The sequence below is a fragment of the Salmo salar genome, chromosome ssa07 (assembly GCF_905237065.1).
Source record: "Salmo salar chromosome ssa07, Ssal_v3.1, whole genome shotgun sequence".
Lineage (NCBI taxonomy): Eukaryota > Metazoa > Chordata > Actinopteri > Salmoniformes > Salmonidae > Salmo > Salmo salar.
In genome coordinates this window covers 65,478,543-65,497,962 of record NC_059448.1, presented here as the reverse complement: position 1 = coordinate 65,497,962, position 19,420 = coordinate 65,478,543, and the positions used below count along the sequence as shown (strand labels likewise).

Sequence of the window (19,420 nt, the reverse complement as noted above, 5' to 3'; positions counted from 1 at the left end):
AAAGAGACAGGGTTTTGTTACTCTGGTTTAGAGACCCACTAGGGTTTTATTGGCTGGTTCATCATTTGGCTGAAAGAGACAGGGTTTTGTTACTCTGGTTTAGAGACCCACTAGGGTTTTATTGACTGGTTCATCATTTGGCTGAAAGAGACAGGGTTTTGTTACTCTGGTTTAGAGACCCAAAAGGGTTTTATTGGCTGGTCCATCATTTGGCTGAAAGAGACAGGGTTTTGTTGCCTTTTCAGTTGCCAGTCGCATTCCACTCCCAGTACTGTTGTGAGGTGGGATGGGGGGGGGATGGGTGAATTGACTGAAAAAACCCTGAATAACACACTTGTTTGTCTGCCTGTCCTTGCCCTGCCTGGTGCCCTGAATTTCGTCAAAAGGCTCTGCCAGCTTTTCAGCGTTTTTAGTTTGAGTTCCACACAAGGCACAGTTTCTGCTTGGCCATCAGGGAAGGCACAGGGGAGGCACAGGGAAGGCACACAGACAGAGAGAGATAGAAAAAGGGATAAAAGAGCTGTCAGACACTTAAACTGGTAGATTTCTTTGCCACAATCACAGGGCCCTTAAAGATCTGGCAGCTGTCTTGACTTCCATGATGTCAACAACAAGAGGACGTGCAGAACGGCAGGTTAGTACTAAACTTCACTGGCCTGATAATGATGTGATGGTGGTCAGTTCAGAGGAGCTCTCTGTCCTCCGTATACTCTCTCTCTCTGGCTGTCTCTCCCCCTCTCTCTCTCTCTCTCTCTCTCTCTCTCTCTCTGTCTCTCTCTCGCTGTCTCTCCCTCTCTCTCTGTCTCTCTCTCTCTCTCTCTCTCTCTCTCTCTCTCTCTCTCTCTCTCTTGTTCATTGCTGTGACACAGTGGTGTGGTATGTTCCAGGTATTTGGGAGAGACAGGGATCAGAGCGTGTTTCCTTTCCTCTCTCTGTCTCTCTCTACTCTAAGGTAGTGACATGTCATGGTCATGACATCCACCAAATATCCATTAGGACCTGGCTGCTAAGACAGGGCTGCAGGGGCTTTAATGTACCTCTGGATCAACAGAGACTGTGCTTAACAATCCACTGGGACGGGACTCCGGGAATTATCACAGCATTCCTCCAGGAGAGGGAGAGGGAGGGGGAGAGGGAGGGGGGAGAGGGAGGGGGAGAGGGGAGAGGGAGGGGGAGAGGGAGGGGGAGAGGGAGAGGGAGGGGGAGAGGGAGAGGGAGGGGGAGAGGGAGAGTTCTTTATCCTTTTCTCACACTCTCTCTTCTATCTTCTGCTTCTCTTTCTTTCTCTCTGTCTTTTTTCTCTCTTTCCACATCTTGAGAAGTTGAATCTCTATTTCTCTCCCCCTCTCCTTCTGCCTCTCTCTCTCTGTGCTCTTGACTAGAATACAGCATATATATACTGCTCAAAAAAATAAAGGGAACACTTGAACAACACAATGTAACTCCACGTCAATCACACTTCTGTGAAATCAAACTGTCCACTTAGGAAGCAACACTGATTGACAATACATTTCACATGCTGTTGTGCAAATGGAATAGACAACAGGTGGAAATTATAGGCAATTAGCAAGACACCCCCAATAAAGGAGTGCTTCTGCAGGTGGTGACCACAGACCACTTCTCAGTTCCTATGCTTCCTGGCTGATGTTTTGGTCACTTTTGAATGCTGGCGGTGCTTTCACTCTAGTGGTAGCATGAGACGGAGTCTACAACCCACACAAGTGGCTCAGGTAGTGCAGCTCATCCAGGATGGCACATCAATGCGAGCTGTGGCAAGAAGGTTTGCTGTGTCTGTCAGCGTAGTGTCCAGAGCATGGAGGCGCTACCAGGAGACAGGCCAGTACATCAGGAGACGTGGAGGAGGCCATAGGAGGGCAACAACCCAGCAGCAGGACCGTTACCTCCGCCTTTGTGCAAGGAGGAGCAGGAGGAGCACTGCCAGAGCCCTGCAAAATGACCTCCAGCAGGCCACAAATGTGCATGTGTCTGCTCAAACGGTCAGAAACAGACTCCATGAGGGTGGTATGAGGGCCCGACGTCCACAGGTGGGGGTTGTGCTTACAGCCCAACACCGTGCAGGACGTTTGGCATTTGCCAGAGAACACCAAGATTGGCAAATTCGCCACTGGCGCCCTGTGCTCTTCACAGATGAAAGCAGGTTCACACTGAGCACGTGACAGACGTGACAGAGTCTGGAGACGCCGTGGAGAATGTTCTGCTGCCTGCAACATCCTCCAGCATGACCGGTTTGGTGGTGGGTCAGTCATGGTGTGGGATGGCATTTCTTTGGGGGGCCGCACAGCCCTCCATGTGCTCGCCAGAGGTAGCCTGACTGCCATTAGGTACCGAGATGAGATCCTCAGACCCCTTGTGAGACCATATGCTGGTGCGGTTGGCCCTGGGTTCCTCCTAATGCAAGACAATGCTAGACCTCATGTGGCTGGAGTGTGTCAGCAGTTCCTGCAAGAGGAAGGCATTGATGCTATGGACTGGCCCGCCCGTTCCCCAGACCTGAATCCAATTGAGCACATCTGGGACATCATGTCTCGCTCCATCCACCAACGCCACGTTGCACCACAGACTGTCCAGGAGTTGGCGGATGCTTTAGTCCAGGTCTGGGAGGAGATCACTCAGGAGACCATCCGCCACCTCATCAGGAGCATGCCCAGGCGTTGTAGGGAGGTCATACAGGCACGTGGAGGCCACACACACTACTGAGCCTCATTTTGACTTGTTTTAAGGACATTACATCAAAGTTGGATCAGCCTGTAGTGTGATTTTCCACTTTAATTTTGAGTGTGACTCCAAATCCAGACCTCCATGGGTTGATAAATTGGATTTCCATTGATTATTTTTGTGTGATTTTGTTGTCAGCACATTCAACTATGTAAAGAAAAAGTATTTAATAAGATTATTTATTTCATTGAGATCTAGGATGTGTTGTTTAAGTGTTCCCTTTATTTTTTTGAGCAGTGTATATATAAAAGTGGGTAAAACAGTATGTAAACATGATTAAAGTGACCAGTGTTTAATGACTTTATGTACATAGGGCAGCAGTCTCTAAGGTGCAGGGTAGCGTCAGTTATCTTTATGTAACTATAGGGTGCAGATTTAGTCCGTGGCTGACTGAGCCAGGCGGGGACAGAACTCAAGAGGAGGGTGTGTGAAACTCAAGTGTGTGCGTACGTGAGATAATGAAAGAGCTTTTGTTAAGGAGTTTCAGTTTGTATGGTATTGTTTTCTCTCTCTCCAAGTGGGAGCTACACTACAGTGTACAGTAATTATCTATATCCTGCCTTCATATTTCGACATCCCAAGTGGTGCAGCGGTCTAAGGCACTGCATCTCAATGCTAGAGGCGTCACTACAGACACCCTGGCTAGATTCCAGGCTGTATCACAACCATCCGTGATTGGGAGTCCCATAGGGCGGCGCACAATTGGCCCAGCGTTGTCCGGGTTTGGCCGGTGTAGGCCGTCATTGTAAATAAGAACTTGTTCTGGTTAAATAAATAAAAATATATAATAATTAATATCTAATGTACACGTCTCTCTCACCCCACAATGCAGCTGTTCTTCCTGTGTTATCTGCTGTTCCTCTGCAGGGGACAGATTCCAGAGGGATTTATCTCAACAACACGGTCCTCTGACGTTCTGTCTTTTCTTAATGCTCTGCCACCATCTGGTTTTCATGTGTGGTTTGGTTGGTGGAGACATTATTGGTTTTACACTCGGCTGCATCTCAAATGACACCCTATTCCCTATATAGTGCACTACTATAAACCAGGGCCCTATTCCCTATATAGTGCACTACTTTGACCAGGGCCCTATTCCCTATATAGTGCACTACTTTAGACCAGAGCCCTATTCCCTATATAGTGCACTACTTTAGACCAGGGCCCTATGGGAGATGAGGTGCTATTTGGGATTCAACCATTATTTGTCATGATAGTCCAAGGGCTTGTTGAAGCTCGTCAAATCACTTGATGACAGCGATCTGCAAACATTTGACCGGTACATGCGTAGTAAGCAACAATTAGCCATTAGCCCTTTCTGACCCCTAGCTATGATCAGCTGTTAGCCCTTTCTGACCCCTAGCTATGATTAGCTGTTAGCCCTTTCTGACCCCTAGCTATGATTAGCTGTTAGCCCTTTCTGACCCCAAGCTATGATTAGCTGTTAGCCCTTTCTGACCCCTAGCTATGATCAGCTGTTAGCCCTTTCTGACCCCTAGCTATGATTAGCTGTTAGCCTTGCCTAGCCTAGCTATGTTAGCAGAATGTAGAGGGGTGCAGAGGGGTGTAGAGGAGTGCAGCTGTCTATGGTGCAGTGTAGAGGCTGAGGAGGAGTGCAACTGTCTATGGTGCAGTGTAGAGGCTGAGGAGGAGTGCAGCTGTCTATGGTGCAGTGTGGAGGCTGAGGAGGAGTGCAACTGTCTATGGTGCAGTGTAGAGGCTGAGGAGGAGTGCAGCTGTCTATGGTGCAGTGTGGAGGCTGAGGAGGAGTGCAGCTGTCTATGGTGCAGTGTGGAGGCTGAGGAGGAGTGCAGCTGTCTATGGTGCAGTGTGGAGGCTGAGGAGGAGTGCAGCTGTCTATGGTGCAGTGTGGAGGCTGAGGAGGAGTGCAGCTGTCTATGGTGCAGTGTGGAGGGTGAGGAGGAGTGCAACTGTCTATGGTGCAGTGTGGAGGCTGAGGAGGAGTGCAGCTGTCTATGGTGCAGTGTGGAGGCTGAGGAGAAGTGCAGCTGTCTATGGTGCAGTGTGGAGGCTGAGGAGGAGTGCAGCTGTCTATGGTGCAGTGTGGAGGCTGAGGAGAAGTGCAGCTGTCTATGGTGCAGTGTGGAGGGTGAAGGAGGAGTGCAACTGTCTATGGTGCAGTGTGGAGGGTGAGGAGGAGTGCAGCTGTCTATGGTGCAGTGTGGAGGCTGAAGGAGAAGTGCAGCTGTCTATGGTGCAGTGTGGAGGCTGAGGAGGAGTGCAGCTGTCTATGGTGCAGTGTGGAGGCTGAGGAGGAGTGCAGCTGTCTATGGTGCAGTGTGGAGGCTGAGGAGAAGTGCAGCTGTCTATGGTGCAGTGTGGAGGGTGAAGGAGGAGTGCAACTGTCTATGGTGCAGTGTGGAGGGTGAGGAGGAGTGCAGCTGTCTATGGTGCAGTGTGGAGGCTGAGGAGAAGTGCAGCTGTCTATGGTGCAGTGTGGAGGCTGAGGAGGAGTGCAGCTGTCTATGGTGCAGTGTGGAGGCTGAGGAGGAGTGCAGCTGTCTATGGTGCAGTGTGGAGGCTGAGGAGAAGTGCAGCTGTCTATGGTGCAGTGTGGAGGGTGAAGGAGGAGTGCAACTGTCTATTGTGCAGTGTGGAGGGTGAAGGAGGAGTGCAGCTGTCTATGGTGCAGTGTGGAGGCTGAGGAGGAGTGCAGCTGTCTATGGTGCAGTGTGGAGGGTGAAGGAGGAGTGCAGCTGTCTATGGTGCAGTGTGGAGGCTGAGGAGGAGTGCAGCTGTCTATGGTGCAGTGTGGAGGCTGAGGAGGAGTGCAGCTGTCTATGGTGCAGTGTGGAGGCTGAGGAGGAGTGCAGCTGTCTATGGTGCAGTGTGGAGGCTGAGGAGGAGTGCAGCTGTCTATGGTGCAGTGTGGAGGCTGAGGAGGAGTGCAGCTGTCTATGGTGCAGTGTGGAGGCTGAGGAGGAGTGCAGCTGTCTATGGTGCAGTGTGGATGGTGAACCAGAGACCCTCTCGTTGCTCCATCCTAGACTACAACCAGAGACCCTCTCGTTGCTCCATCCTGGACTAGAACCAGAGGCCCTCTCGTTGCTCCATCCTGGACTAGAACCAGAGGTCCTCTCGTTGCTCCATCCTAGACTACAACCAGAGGTCCTCTCGTTGCTCCATCCTGGACTAGAACCAGAGGTCCTCTCGTTGCTCCATCCTGGACTAGAACCAGGGACCATCTCGTTGCTCCATCCTGGACTAGAACCAGAGGTCCTCTCGTTGCTCCATCCTGGACTAGAACCAGAGACCCTCTCGTTGCTCCATCCTGGACTAGAACCAGAGGTCCTCTCGTTGCTCCATCCTGGACTAGAACCAGGGACCATCTCGTTGCTCCATCCTGGACTAGAACCAGGGACCATCTCGTTGCTCCATCCTAGACTAGAACCAGAGATCCTCTCATTGCTCCATCCTGGACTAGAACCAGAGGTCCTCTCATTGCTCCATCCTGGACTAGAACCAGAGGTCCTCTCGTTGCTCCATCCTGGACTAGAACCAGAGGTCCTCTCGTTGCTCCATCCTGGACTAGAACCAGAGACCCTCTCGTTGCTCCATCCTGGACTAGAACCAGAGGTCCTCTCATTGCTCCATCCTAGACTACAACCAGAGACCCTCTCGTTGCTCCATCCTAGACTAGAACCAGAGGTCCTCTCGTTGCTCCATCCTGGACTAGAACCAGAGGTCCTCTCGTTGCTCCATCCTAGACTAGAACCAGAGGTCTTCTCGTTGCTCCATCCTGGACTAGAACCAGAGGTCCTCTCATTGCTCCATCCTAGACTACAACCAGAGACCCTCTCGTTGCTCCATCCTAGACTAGAACCAGAGGTCCTCTCGTTGCTCCATCCTGGACTAGAACCAGAGGTCCTCTCGTTGCTCCATCCTAGACTAGAACCAGAGGTCTTCTCGTTGCTCCATCCTGGACTACAACCAGAGACCCTCTCGTTGCTCCATCCTAGACTAGAACCAGAGGTCCTCTCGTTGCTCCATCCTGGACTAGAATCAGAGACCCTCTCGTTGCTCCATCCTGGACTAGAACCAGAGGTCCTCTCGTTGCTCCATCCTGGACTAGAACCAGAGGTCCTCTCGTTGCTCCATCCTGGACTAGAACCAGAGATCCTCTCATTGCTCCATCCTAGACTAGAACCAGAGATCCTCTCATTGCTCCATCCTGGACTAGAACCAGAGGTCCTCTCGTTGCTCCATCCTGGACTAGAACCAGAGGTCCTCTCGTTGCTCCATCCTGGACTAGAACCAGAGGTCCTCTCGTTGCTCCATCCTGGACTAGAACCAGAGGTCCTCTCATTGCTCCATCCTAGACTAGAACCAGAGGTCCTCTCGTTGCTCCATCCTGGACTAGAACCAGAGATCCTCTCGTTGCTCCATCCTGGACTAGAACCAGAGGTCCTCTCGTTGCTCCATCCTAGACTAGAACCAGAGGTCCTCTCGTTGCTCCATCCTGGACTAGAACCAGAGGTCCTCTCGTTGCTCCATCCTGGACTAGAACCAGAGGTCCTCTCGTTGCTCCATCCTAGACTACAACCAGAGACCCTCTCGTTGCTCCATCCTAGACTAGAACCAGAGGTCCTCTCGTTGCTCCATCCTGGACTAGAACCAGAGACCCTCTCGTTGCTCCATCCTAGACTAGAACCAGAGGTCCTCTCGTTGCTCCATCCTGGACTAGAACCAGAGACCCTCTCGTTGCTCCATCCTGGACTAGAACCAGAGACCCTCTCGTTGCTCCATCCTAGACTACAACCAGAGGTCCTCTCGTTGCTCCATCCTGGACTAGAACCAGAGACCCTCTCGTTGCTCCATCCTAGACTACAACCAGAGACCCTCTCGTTGCTCCATCCTAGACTAGAACCAGAGGTCCTCTCGTTGCTCCATCCTAGACTAGAACCAGAGGTCCTCTCGTTGCTCCATCCTAGACTAGAACCAGAGACCCTCTCGTTGCTCCATCCTGGACTAGAACCAGAGACCCTCTCGTTGCTCCATCCTGGACTAGAACCAGAGACCCTCTCGTTGCTCCATCCTGGACTAGAACCAGAGGTCCTCTCGTTGCTCCATCCTGGACTAGAACCAGAGGTCCTCTCGTTGCTCCATCCTAGACTACAACCAGAGGTCCTCTCGTTGCTCCATCCTGGACTAGAACCAGAGGTCCTCTCGTTGCTCCATCCTGGACTAGAACCAGAGACCCTCTCGTTGCTCCATCCTAGACTAGAACCAGAGGTCCTCTCGTTGCTCCATCCTAGACTAGAACCAGAGACCCTCTCGTTGCTCCATCCTGGACTAGAACCAGAGGTCTTCTCGTTGCTCCATCCTGGACTAGAACCAGAGGTCCTCTCGTTGCTCCATCCTGGACTAGAACCAGAGATCCTCTCGTTGCTCCATCCTGGACTAGAACCAGAGGTCCTCTCGTTGCTCCATCCTGGACTAGAACCAGAGACCCTCTCGTTGCTCCATCCTAGACTAGAACCAGAGATCCTCTCGTTGCTCCATCCTGGACTAGAACCAGAGGTCCTCTCGTTGCTCCATCCTGGACTAGAACCAGAGACCCTCTCGTTGCTCCATCCTGGACTAGAACCAGAGGTCCTCTCATTGCTCCATCCTGGACTAGAACCAGAGTCCATCTCGTTGCTCCATCCTGGACTAGAACCAGAGACCATCTCGTTGCTCCATCCTGGACTAGAACCAGAGATCCTCTCATTGCTCCATCCTAGACTAGAACCAGAGATCCTCTCATTGCTCCATCCTGGACTAGAACCAGAGGTCCTCTCGTTGCTCCATCCTGGACTAGAACCAGAGATCCTCTCATTGCTCCATCCTGGACTAGAACCAGAGGTCCTCTCGTTGCTCCATCCTGGACTAGAACCAGAGGTCCTCTCGTTGCTCCATCCTGGACTAGAACCAGAGTCCCTCTCGTTGCTCCATCCTAGACTAGAACCAGAGATCCTCTCGTTGCTCCATCCTGGACTAGAACCAGAGGTCCTCTCGTTGCTCCATCCTGGACTAGAACCAGAGGTCCTCTCGTTGCTCCATCCTGGACTAGAACCAGAGGTCCTCTCGTTGCTCCATCCTGGACTAGAACCAGAGACCCTCTCGTTGCTCCATCCTGGACTAGAACCAGAGGTCCTCTCGTTGCTCCATCCTGGACTAGAACCAGAGTCCCTCTCGTTGCTCCATCCTAGACTAGAACCAGAGACCCTCTCGTTGCTCCATCCTGGACTAGAACCAGAGATCCTCTCGTTGCTCCATCCTGGACTAGAACCAGAGACCCTCTCATTGCTCCATCCTGGACTAGAACCACTCTGAGATGCTTCGTGAATACAGGCCCAGGATAATTTGCTAGCACCACTCTGTTATAATTCGAAGAAAGGCCAGAACATCTCAGCACCACCAGCCTAGTGTCATGTCTCTCTGAGAGACAGTGTCAAGTCTGAACTTGATTATCCTCTGCTTATTACCGCTCAGTATAGTCTGTGTGATGACCCGGGAGAATCACAGTTTAGTGTAAATGACAGCATGTGCTGTGTCATCTTGTGTAATTCTGTTGGCCAGGACATTCCAGGAGGGGCCTTAAGGGATTTACCAGTAATCCACAAGGAGATGTTTTTAAACAGTTGGAGACTTTAAGGTCACCCTAAGGTCGTTTATTTTGAACAGACAGTAAAGTTGTGTTCTTCACGCTGACAGAGTATTACTGTAAGGTAACTTTGACCTTTGATCCTGAGGTAATTCTTCAGTTGGTTCCTGAACAGGTTGAGTACATAATGTAACATTATATACGGCTTCCAGTCATACGATCCTGTCACCTGTCAGGAGACTGCAGGGGTTGAGCCTGAGTTTATATCTCCTGTAGGGTTTAGTTGAGTTTAGGTTGAGGGTAGCTAACTAGTTGTGTTGGTTGACTTGGTGTCTCCCCATGACAACAAAAGAGAAGACACCAACTGTCAGAAGAGATTGGCTGATTGTATTGATGTTTGAGTTCAGCATAGGTTGAGTTCAGGATAGGTTGAGTTCAGGATAGGCTGAGTTCAGGATAGGTTGAGTTCAGGATAGGTTGAGTGTAGCTAACTACTGGCTTATGTTTAGGCTGAATGGTTGACTTAGTGTTTTGCTTTCTTGGTGTCCCCACGACCACTAACCCCTGTCCTACTGTCCCTGATTCAAGGCTTGAGTTTAGGTTCAGGTTGAGTTGAGTTAATTAGCTCTTTTGGCCAAACGTCTTTTGTTAGTGTCTTAATGTCCCCCATAACCAGTACCCTGCCCCTTGTCTCTGTCTGAATGTCCCCCCATAACCAGTACCCTGCCCCTTGTCTCTGCCTTAATGTCCCCCCATAACCAGTACCCTGCCCCTTGTCTCTGTCTGAATGTCCCCCCATAACCAGTACCCTGCCCCTTGTCTCTGCCTTAATGTCCCCCCATAACCAGTACCCTGCCCCTTGTCTCTGTCTGAATGTCCCCCCATAACCAGTACCCTGCCCCTTGTCTCTGTCTGAATGTCCCCCCATAACCAGTACCCTGCCCCTTGTCTCTGTCTTAATGTCCCCCCATAACCAGTACCCTGCCCCTTGTCTCTGTTTTAATGTCCCCCATAACCAGTACCCTGCCCCTTGTCTCTGTCTTAATGTCCCCCCATAACCAGTACCCTGCCCCTTGTCTCTGCCTTAATGTCCCCCCCATAACCAGTACCCTGCCCCTTGTCTCTGTCTGAATGTCCCCCCATAACCAGTACCCTGCCCCTTGTCTCTGTTTTAATGTCCCCCATAACCAGTACCCTGCCCCTTGTCTCTGTCTTAATGTCCCCCCATAACCAGTACCCTGCCCCTTGTCTCTGTCTGAATGTCCCCCCATAACCAGTACCCTGCCCCTTGTCTCTGTCTTAATGTCCCCCATAACCAGTACCCTGCCTCTTGTCTCTGTCTTAATGTCCCCCCATAACCAGTACCCTGCCCCTTGTCTCTGTCTTAATGTCCCCCATAACCAGTACCCTGCCCCTTGTCTCTGTCTTAATGTCCCCCATAACCAGTACCCTGCCCCTTGTCTCTGTCTTAATGTCCCCCATAACCAGTACCCTGCCCCTTGTCTCTGTCTGAATGTCCCCCCCATAACCAGTACCCTGCCCCTTGTCTCTGTCTGAATGTCCCCCCATAACCAGTACCCTGCCCCTTGTCTCTGTCTTAATGTCCCCCCATAACCAGTACCCTGCCTCTTGTCTCTGTCTTAATGTCCCCCATAACCAGTACCCTGCCCCTTGTCTCTGTCTTAATGTCCCCCATAACCAGTACCCTGCCCCTTGTCTCTGTCTTAATGTCCCCCATAACCAGTACCCTGCCCCTTGTCTCTGTCTTAATGTCCCCCATAACCAGTACCCTGCCCCTTGTCTCTGTCTTAATGTCCCCCATAACCAGTACCCTGCCCCTTGTCTCTGTCTTAATGTCCCCCATAACCAGTACCCTGCCCCTTGTCTCTGTCTTAATGTCCCCCCATAACCAGTACCCTGCCCCTTGTCTCTGTCTTAATGTCCCCCCATAACCAGTACCCCTGCCCCTTGTCTCTGTCTTAATGTCCCCCCATAACCAGTACCCTGCCCCTTGTCTCTGTCTTAATGTCCCCCCATAACCAGTACCCTGCCCCTTGTCTCTGTCTTAATGTCCCCCATAACCAGTACCCTGCCCCTTGTCTCTGTTTTAATGTCCCCCCATAACCAGTACCCTGCCCCTTGTCTCTGTCTTAATGTCCCCCCATAACCAGTACCCTGCCCCTTGTCTCTGTCTTAATGTCCCCCATAACCAGTACCCTGCCCCTTGTCTCTGTCTTAATGTCCCCCCATAACCAGTACCCTGCCCCTTGTCTCTGTCTTAATGTCCCCCCATAACCAGTACCCTGCCCCTTGTCTCTGTCTTAATGTCCCCCCATAACCAGTACCCTGCCCCTTGTCTCTGTCTTAATGTCCCCCATAACCAGTACCCTGCCCCTTGTCTCTGTCTTAATGTCCCCCCATAACCAGTACCCTGCCCCTTGTCTCTGTCTTAATGTCCCCCATAACCAGTACCCTGCCCCTTGTCTCTGTTTTAATGTCCCCCATAACCAGTACCCTGCCCCTTGTCTCTGTCTTAATGTCCCCCATAACCAGTACCCTGCCCCTTGTCTCTGTCTTAATGTCCCCCATAACCAGTACCCTGCCCCTTGTCTCTGCCTTAATGTCCCCCATAACCAGTACCCTGCCCCTTGTCTCTGTCTTAATGTCCCCCCATAACCAGTACCCTGCCCCTTGTCTCTGTCTTAATGTCCCCCCATAACCAGTACCCTGCCCCTTGTCTCTGTCTTAATGTCCCCCCATAACCAGTACCCTGCCCCTTGTCTCTGTCTTAATGTCCCCCCATAACCAGTACCCTGCCCCTTGTCTCTGTCTTAATGTCCCCCCATAACCAGTACCCTGCCCCTTGTCTCTGTCTTAATGTCCCCCCATAACCAGTACCCTGCCCCTTGTCTCTGTCTTAATGTCCCCCATAACCAGTACCCTGCCCCTTGTCTCTGTCTTAATGTCCCCCATAACCAGTACCCTGCCCCTTGTCTCTGTCTTAATGTCCCCCCATAACCAGTACCCTGCCCCTTGTCTCTGTCTTAATGTCCCCCCATAACCAGTACCCTGCCCCTTGTCTCTGTCTTAATGTCCCCCATAACCAGTACCCTGCCCCTTGTCTCTGTCTTAATGTCCCCCATAACCAGTACCCTGCCCCTTGTCTCTGTCTTAATGTCCCCCCATAACCAGTACCCTGCCCCTTGTCTCTGTCTTAATGTCCCCCCATAACCAGTACCCTGCCCCTTGTCTCTGTCTTAATGTCCCCCATAACCAGTACCCTGCCCCTTGTCTCTGTCTTAATGTCCCCCATAACCAGTACCCTGCCCCTTGTCTCTGTCTGAATGTCCCCCATAACCAGTACCCTGCCCCTTGTCTCTGTCTTAATGTCCCCCCATAACCAGTACCCTGCCCCTTGTCTCTGTCTTAATGTCCCCCATAACCAGTACCCTGCCCCTTGTCTCTGTCTTAATGTCCCCCATAACCAGTACCCTGCCCCTTGTCTCTGTCTTAATGTCCCCCATAACCAGTACCCTGCCCCTTGTCTCTGTCTTAATGTCCCCCCATAACCAGTACCCTGCCCCTTGTCTCTGTCTTAATGTCCCCCATAACCAGTACCCTGCCCCTTGTCTCTGTCTTAATGTCCCCCATAACCAGTACCCTGCCCCTTGTCTCTGTCTTAATGTCCCCCCATAACCAGTACCCTGCCCCTTGTCTCTGTCTTAATGTCCCCCATAACCAGTACCCTGCCCCTTGTCTCTGTCTTAATGTCCCCCCATAACCAGTACCCTGCCCCTTGTCTCTGTCTGAATGTCCCCCATAACCAGTACCCTGCCCCTTGTCTCTGTCTTAATGTCCCCCATAACCAGTACCCTGCCCCTTGTCTCTGTTTTAATGTCCCCCATAACCAGTACCCTGCCCCTTGTCTCTGTCTGAATGTCCCCCATAACCAGTACCCTGCCCCTTGTCTCTGTCTTAATGTCCCCCATAACCAGTACCCTGCCCCTTGTCTCTGTCTTAATGTCCCCCATAACCAGTACCCTGCCCCTTGTCTCTGTCTTAATGTCCCCCATAACCAGTACCCTGCCTCTTGTCTCTGTCTGAATGTCCCCCATAACCAGTACCCTGCCCCTTGTCTCTGTCTTAATGTCCCCCCATAACCAGTACCCTGCCCCTTGTCTCTGTCTTAATGTCCCCCATAACCAGTACCCTGCCCCTTGTCTCTGTCTGAATGTCCCCCATAACCAGTACCCTGCCCCTTGTCTCTGTCTGAATGTCCCCCCATAACCAGTACCCTGCCCCTTGTCTCTGTCTTAATGTCCCCCATAACCAGTACCCTGCCCCTTGTCTCTGTCTGAATGTCCCCCATAACCAGTACCCTGCCCCTTGTCTCTGTCTTAATGTCCCCCATAACCAGTACCCTGCCCCTTGTCTCTGTCTTAATGTCCCCCCATAACCAGTACCCTGCCCCTTGTCTCTGTCTTAATGTCCCCCATAACCAGTACCCTGCCCCTTGTCTCTGTCTTAATGTCCCCCATAACCAGTACCCTGCCCCTTGTCTCTGTCTTAATGTCCCCCATAACCAGTACCCTGCCCCTTGTCTCTGTCTGAATGTCCCCCCATAACCAGTACCCTGCCCCTTGTCTCTGTCTTAATGTCCCCCATAACCAGTACCCTGCCCCTTGTCTCTGTCTGAATGTCCCCCCATAACCAGTACCCTGCCCCTTGTCTCTGTCTGAATGTCCCCCATAACCAGTACCCTGCCCCTTGTCTCTGTCTTAATGTCCCCCATAACCAGTACCCTGCCCCTTGTCTCTGTCTTAATGTCCCCCCATAACCAGTACCCTGCCCCTTGTCTCTGTCTGAATGTCCCCCATAACCAGTACCCTGCCCCTTGTCTCTGTCTTAATGTCCCCCCATAACCAGTACCCTGCCCCTTGTCTCTGTCTTAATGTCCCCCATAACCAGTACCCTGCCCCTTGTCTCTGTCTTAATGTCCCCCATAACCAGTACCCTGCCCCTTGTCTCTGTCTTAATGTCCCCCATAACCAGTACCCTGCCCCTTGTCTCTGTCTTAATGTCCCCCATAACCAGTACCCTGCCCCTTGTCTCTGTCTTAATGTCCCCCCATAACCAGTACCCTGCCCCTTGTCTCTGTCTTAATGTCCCCCCATAACCAGTACCCTGCCCCTTGTCTCTGTCTTAATGTCCCCCCATAACCAGTACCCTGCCCCTTGTCTCTGTCTTAATGTCCCCCATAACCAGTACCCTGCCCCTTGTCTCTGTCTTAATGTCCCCCATAACCAGTACCCTGCCCCTTGTCTCTGTCTTAATGTCCCCCCATAACCAGTACCCTGCCCCTTGTCTCTGTCTTAATGTCCCCCCCATAACCAGTACCCTGCCCCTTGTCTCTGTCTTAATGTCCCCCCATAACCAGTACCCTGCCCCTTGTCTCTGTCTTAATGTCCCCCCATAACCAGTACCCTGCCCCTTGTCTCTGTCTTAATGTCCCCCATAACCAGTACCCTGCCCCTTGTCTCTGTCTTAATGTCCCCCCATAACCAGTACCCTGCCCCTTGTCTCTGTCTTAATGTCCCCCATAACCAGTACCCTGCCCCTTGTCTCTGTCTTAATGTCCCCCATAACCAGTACCCTGCCCCTTGTCTCTGTCTTAATGTCCCCCCATAACCAGTACCCTGCCCCTTGTCTCTGTCTTAATGTCCCCCATAACCAGTACCCTGCCCCTTGTCTCTGTCTTAATGTCCCCCATAACCAGTACCCTGCCCCTTGTCTCTGTCTTAATGTCCCCCCCATAACCAGTACCCTGCCCCTTGTCTCTGTCTTAATGTCCCCCATAACCAGTACCCTGCCCCTTGTCTCTGTCTTAATGTCCCCCCATAACCAGTACCCTGCCCCTTGTCTCTGTCTTAATGTCCCCCCATAACCAGTACCCTGCCCCTTGTCTCTGTCTTAATGTCCCCCATAACCAGTACCCTGCCCCTTGTCTCTGTCTTAATGTCCCCCATAACCAGTACCCTGCCCCTTGTCTCTGTCTTAATGTCCCCCCATAACCAGTACCCTGCCCCTTGTCTCTGTCTTAATGTCCCCCATAACCAGTACCCTGCCCCTTGTCTCTGTTTTAATGTCCCCCCATAACCAGTACCCTGCCCCTTGTCTCTGTCTTAATGTCCCCCCATAACCAGTACCCTGCCCCTTGTCTCTGTCTGAATGTCCCCCCATAACCAGTACCCTGCCCCTTGTCTCTGTCTTAATGTCCCCCATAACCAGTACCCTGCCCCTTGTCTCTGTCTTAATGTCCCCCATAACCAGTACCCTGCCCCTTGTCTCTGTCTTAATGTCCCCCCATAACCAGTACCCTGCCCCTTGTCTCTGTCTTAATGTCCCCCCATAACCAGTACCCTGCCCCTTGTCTCTGTCTGAATGTCCCCCCATAACCAGTACCCTGCCCCTTGTCTCTGTCTTAATGTCCCCCCATAACCAGTACCCTGCCCCTTGTCTCTGTCTTAATGTCCCCCATAACCAGTACCCTGCCCCTTGTCTCTGTCTTAATGTCCCCCCATAACCAGTACCCTGCCCCTTGTCTCTGTCTTAATGTCCCCCCATAACCAGTACCCTGCCCCTTGTCTCTGTCTTAATGTCCCCCCATAACCAGTACCCTGCCCCTTGTCTCTGTCTTAATGTCCCCCCATAACCAGTACCCTGCCCCTTGTCTCTGTCTTAATGTCCCCCATAACCAGTACCCTGCCCCTTGTCTCTGTCTTAATGTCCCCCCATAACCAGTACCCCTGCCCCTTGTCTCTGTCTTAATGTCCCCCCCATAACCAGTACCCTGCCCCTTGTCTCTGTCTTAATGTCCCCCCATAACCAGTACCCTGCCCCTTGTCTCTGTCTTAATGTCCCCCATAACCAGTACCCTGCCCCTTGTCTCTGTCTTAATGTCCCCCCATAACCAGTACCCTGCCCCTTGTCTCTGTTTTAATGTCCCCCCATAACCAGTACCCTGCCCCTTGTCTCTGTCTTAATGTCCCCCCATAACCAGTACCCTGCCCCTTGTCTCTGTCTTAATGTCCCCCCATAACCAGTACCCTGCCCCTTGTCTCTGCCATGCGTCCCCTACTTCTAGCACCTCCAGAAATAGCTCCTAGCCTCCCCTGGCTTGTCCTGGGCAGTTGACACATTCTGAGTGTCCCTGGGAAGTATAGAGAGATGCTCAGCGTTTCTCAGAACGACCCGGCCAAACACACCCAGTCCCCATTCAGACCCAGCCCTACTGGCACTGTGGTGACACTGTGACCCAGCACTGACACACTGCGATACTTCGAACGATGTTCGTCACTCTCAATTCTGGAAATCTGAGATGCGTATTATTGTATACACTGTCCACAGTTCTATGTAATCTATACAATCCATGATCAATATAGTCTCACATTGATAGACAGCGTATTCTACGAGACCCAACCCTACTGGCAGTCTAGTGCCACTGTGGCCCACTACTGACACACTGAGCAGGAAAGCCTGCCACAGCAGAACACATAACTCTACTACAATGTTAGTCATTAACAATATAGGAGGAGTTGTAGGCTATGCTGATGTACTATCCTACCTATCAGATGATCTAGATCTGTCCTATATCAATCTAGCCTTGTGGTGCCAGACACTCTATTCTAGGAAATCAACCCAGGATCCAGGTGGTCAGTCTAATGTTACTTAGTCTAAATATGTGTTATCCACAGGAGGTTGGTGACACCTTAACTGGGGAGGACGGGCTGGTGATAAAGGCTGGAGTGGAGTTAATGGAATGGTGTCAAATACATCAAACACATGGTTTCCATGGTTTCCAAGCCATTCCATTATTATGAGCCGTCCTCCCTTCAGCAGCCTCCTGTGGTGTTAACCTAACAAGTCTCTGGTTCTATACAACCCATTTGGTCCAGTTTACCAGTCTCTGGTTCTATACCAACCCATTTGGTCCAGTTTACCAGTCTCTGGTTCTATACCACCCAATTGGTCCACTTTACCGGTCCCGTGTGGCTCAGTTGGTAGAGCATGGTGTTTGCAACGCCAGGGTTGTGGGTTCGATTCCCATGGGGGACCAGTACGGAAGAAAAAAAAATGTATGAAATGTATGCATTCACTACTGTAAGTCGCTCTGGACTTACAGTAGTAAATGACAACAAAAATAAATAAATACATGTAAAAAAAAATATTCTGTCCATTTGGTCCAGTTTACCAGTCTAGTTGGACTATTCTGTCCATTTGGTCCAGTTTACCAGTCTAGTTGGACTATTCTACCCATTTGGTCCAGTTTACCAGTCTAGTTAGACTATTCTTCTGACCATTTGGTCCAGTTTACCAGTCTAGTTAGTCTATTCTGTCCATTTGGTCCAGTTTACCAGTCTAGTTGGACTATTCTACCCATTTGGTCCAGTTTACCAGTCTAGTTGGACTATTCTGTCCATTTGGTCCAGTTTACCAGTCTAGTTGGACTATTCTGTCCATTTGGTCCAGTTTACCAGTCTAGTTGGACTATTCTACCCATTTGGTCCAGTTTACCAGTCTAGTTGGACTATTCTACCCATTTGGTCCAGTTTACCAGTCTAGTTGGACTATTCTTCTGACCATTTGGTCCAGTTTACCAGTCTAGTTAGTCTACTTCTGTCCATTTGGTCCAGTTTACGAGTCTAGTTGGACTATTCTGTCCATTTGGTCGAGTTTACCAGTCTAGTTGGACTATTCTGTCCATTTGGTCCAGTTTACCAGTCTAGTTGGACTATTCTACCCATTTGGTCCAGTTTACCAGTCTAGTTGGACTATTCTACCCATTTGGTCCAGTTTACCAGTCTAGTTGGACTATTCTACCCATTTGGTCCAGTTTACCAGTCTAGTTGGACTAGTCTACCCATTTGTCTGTCTTATTTATTTCTGTCCATCTGTATATGTCTTACTGTCGGGCTGCCATCTGAACTTCTTTCCTTCCTTCATTCCTGCTGTCTTTTTCTCTGGTTCTGCTGTGTTGTGTTCTGTCGTTCTCTGTTGTTATGGTTTCAGGCTGCTCCAGGGGCCACGCTTTGTTTTCATTTCATTTTCGGGGAAATTTCTATGAAGTACTGTATGGAGCTGTTCTGCAGGTCGGGCTGAAATCTCCCAAAAACACAGTGTGTGTGTGTGTGTGTGTGTGTGTGTGTGTGTGTGTGTGTGTGTGTGTGTGTGTGTGTGTGTGTGTGTGTGTGTGTGTGTGTGTGTTTGTGTGTTTGTACGGAAGGGCCAATAATATTTAGCATCAAACTAAGGGGGGTTGAAATGGCTGAGGATGTAACTGCTTCCAGATGTTCACTGAAAACAAAATGTATACAATTACACTGTTCATAAAGGAGAGAGCTCTCTAACTATAAGGCCGTGAAGGAGAGAGCTCTCTAACTATAAGGCCGTGAAGGAGAGAGCTCTCTAACTATAAGGCCGTGAAGGACAGAGCTCTCTAACTATAAGGCCGTGAAGGAGAGAGCTCTCTAACTATAAGGCCGTGAAGGAGAGAGCTCTCTAACTATAAGGCCGTGAAGGACAGAGCTCTCTAACTATAAGGCCGTGAAGGAGAGAGCTCTCTAACTATAAGGCCGTGAAGGAGAGAGCTCTCTAACTATAAGGCCGTGAAGGAGAGAGCTCTCTAACTATAAGGCCGTGAAGGAGAGAGCTCTCTAACTATAAGGCCGTGAAGGAGAGAGCTCTCTAACTATAAGGCCGTGAAGGAGAGAGCTCTCTTACTATAAGGCCGTGAAGGAGAGAGCTCTCTAACTATAAGGCCATGCATGAGGTTAAATGTAATATTCATGGGGAGAACATTTTGCTTATATTTCTCCCCCCTTTCCCAAAGGCACCACACATGGGTTCAAACACTATTTGAAATAATTTCAAAGGCTTTATCTGTGCTCGATTGAGCTCGCTTGTTGCAATGGAACCAATAGAAAAGTCACGAAAGTGCAAACCCCCCCGCCCACCTGCAACTCCAGGCAGGCTCAAGTAAATGCTTTAAAGTATTTGAAAGATTTCTTATAGTATTTGAAC

The 19,420-nt window shown here is 50.7% G+C and overlaps 1 protein-coding gene across 1 annotated transcript in view; it reads left to right on the top strand.

Annotated features, from left to right (window-relative positions):
• The first annotated feature begins 371 nt into the window (after window positions 1-371).
• Window positions 372-19,420, top strand: part of LOC106596155 (ninjurin-2) — an 89,700-nt gene continuing 70,651 nt past the window's right edge. The window contains exon 1 of the mRNA XM_045722465.1: window positions 372-634. Within this exon, the coding sequence (XP_045578421.1) occupies window positions 599-634 (36 nt within the window). The 5' untranslated portion in view covers window positions 372-598. The remainder of the gene's footprint in view (window positions 635-19,420) is intronic.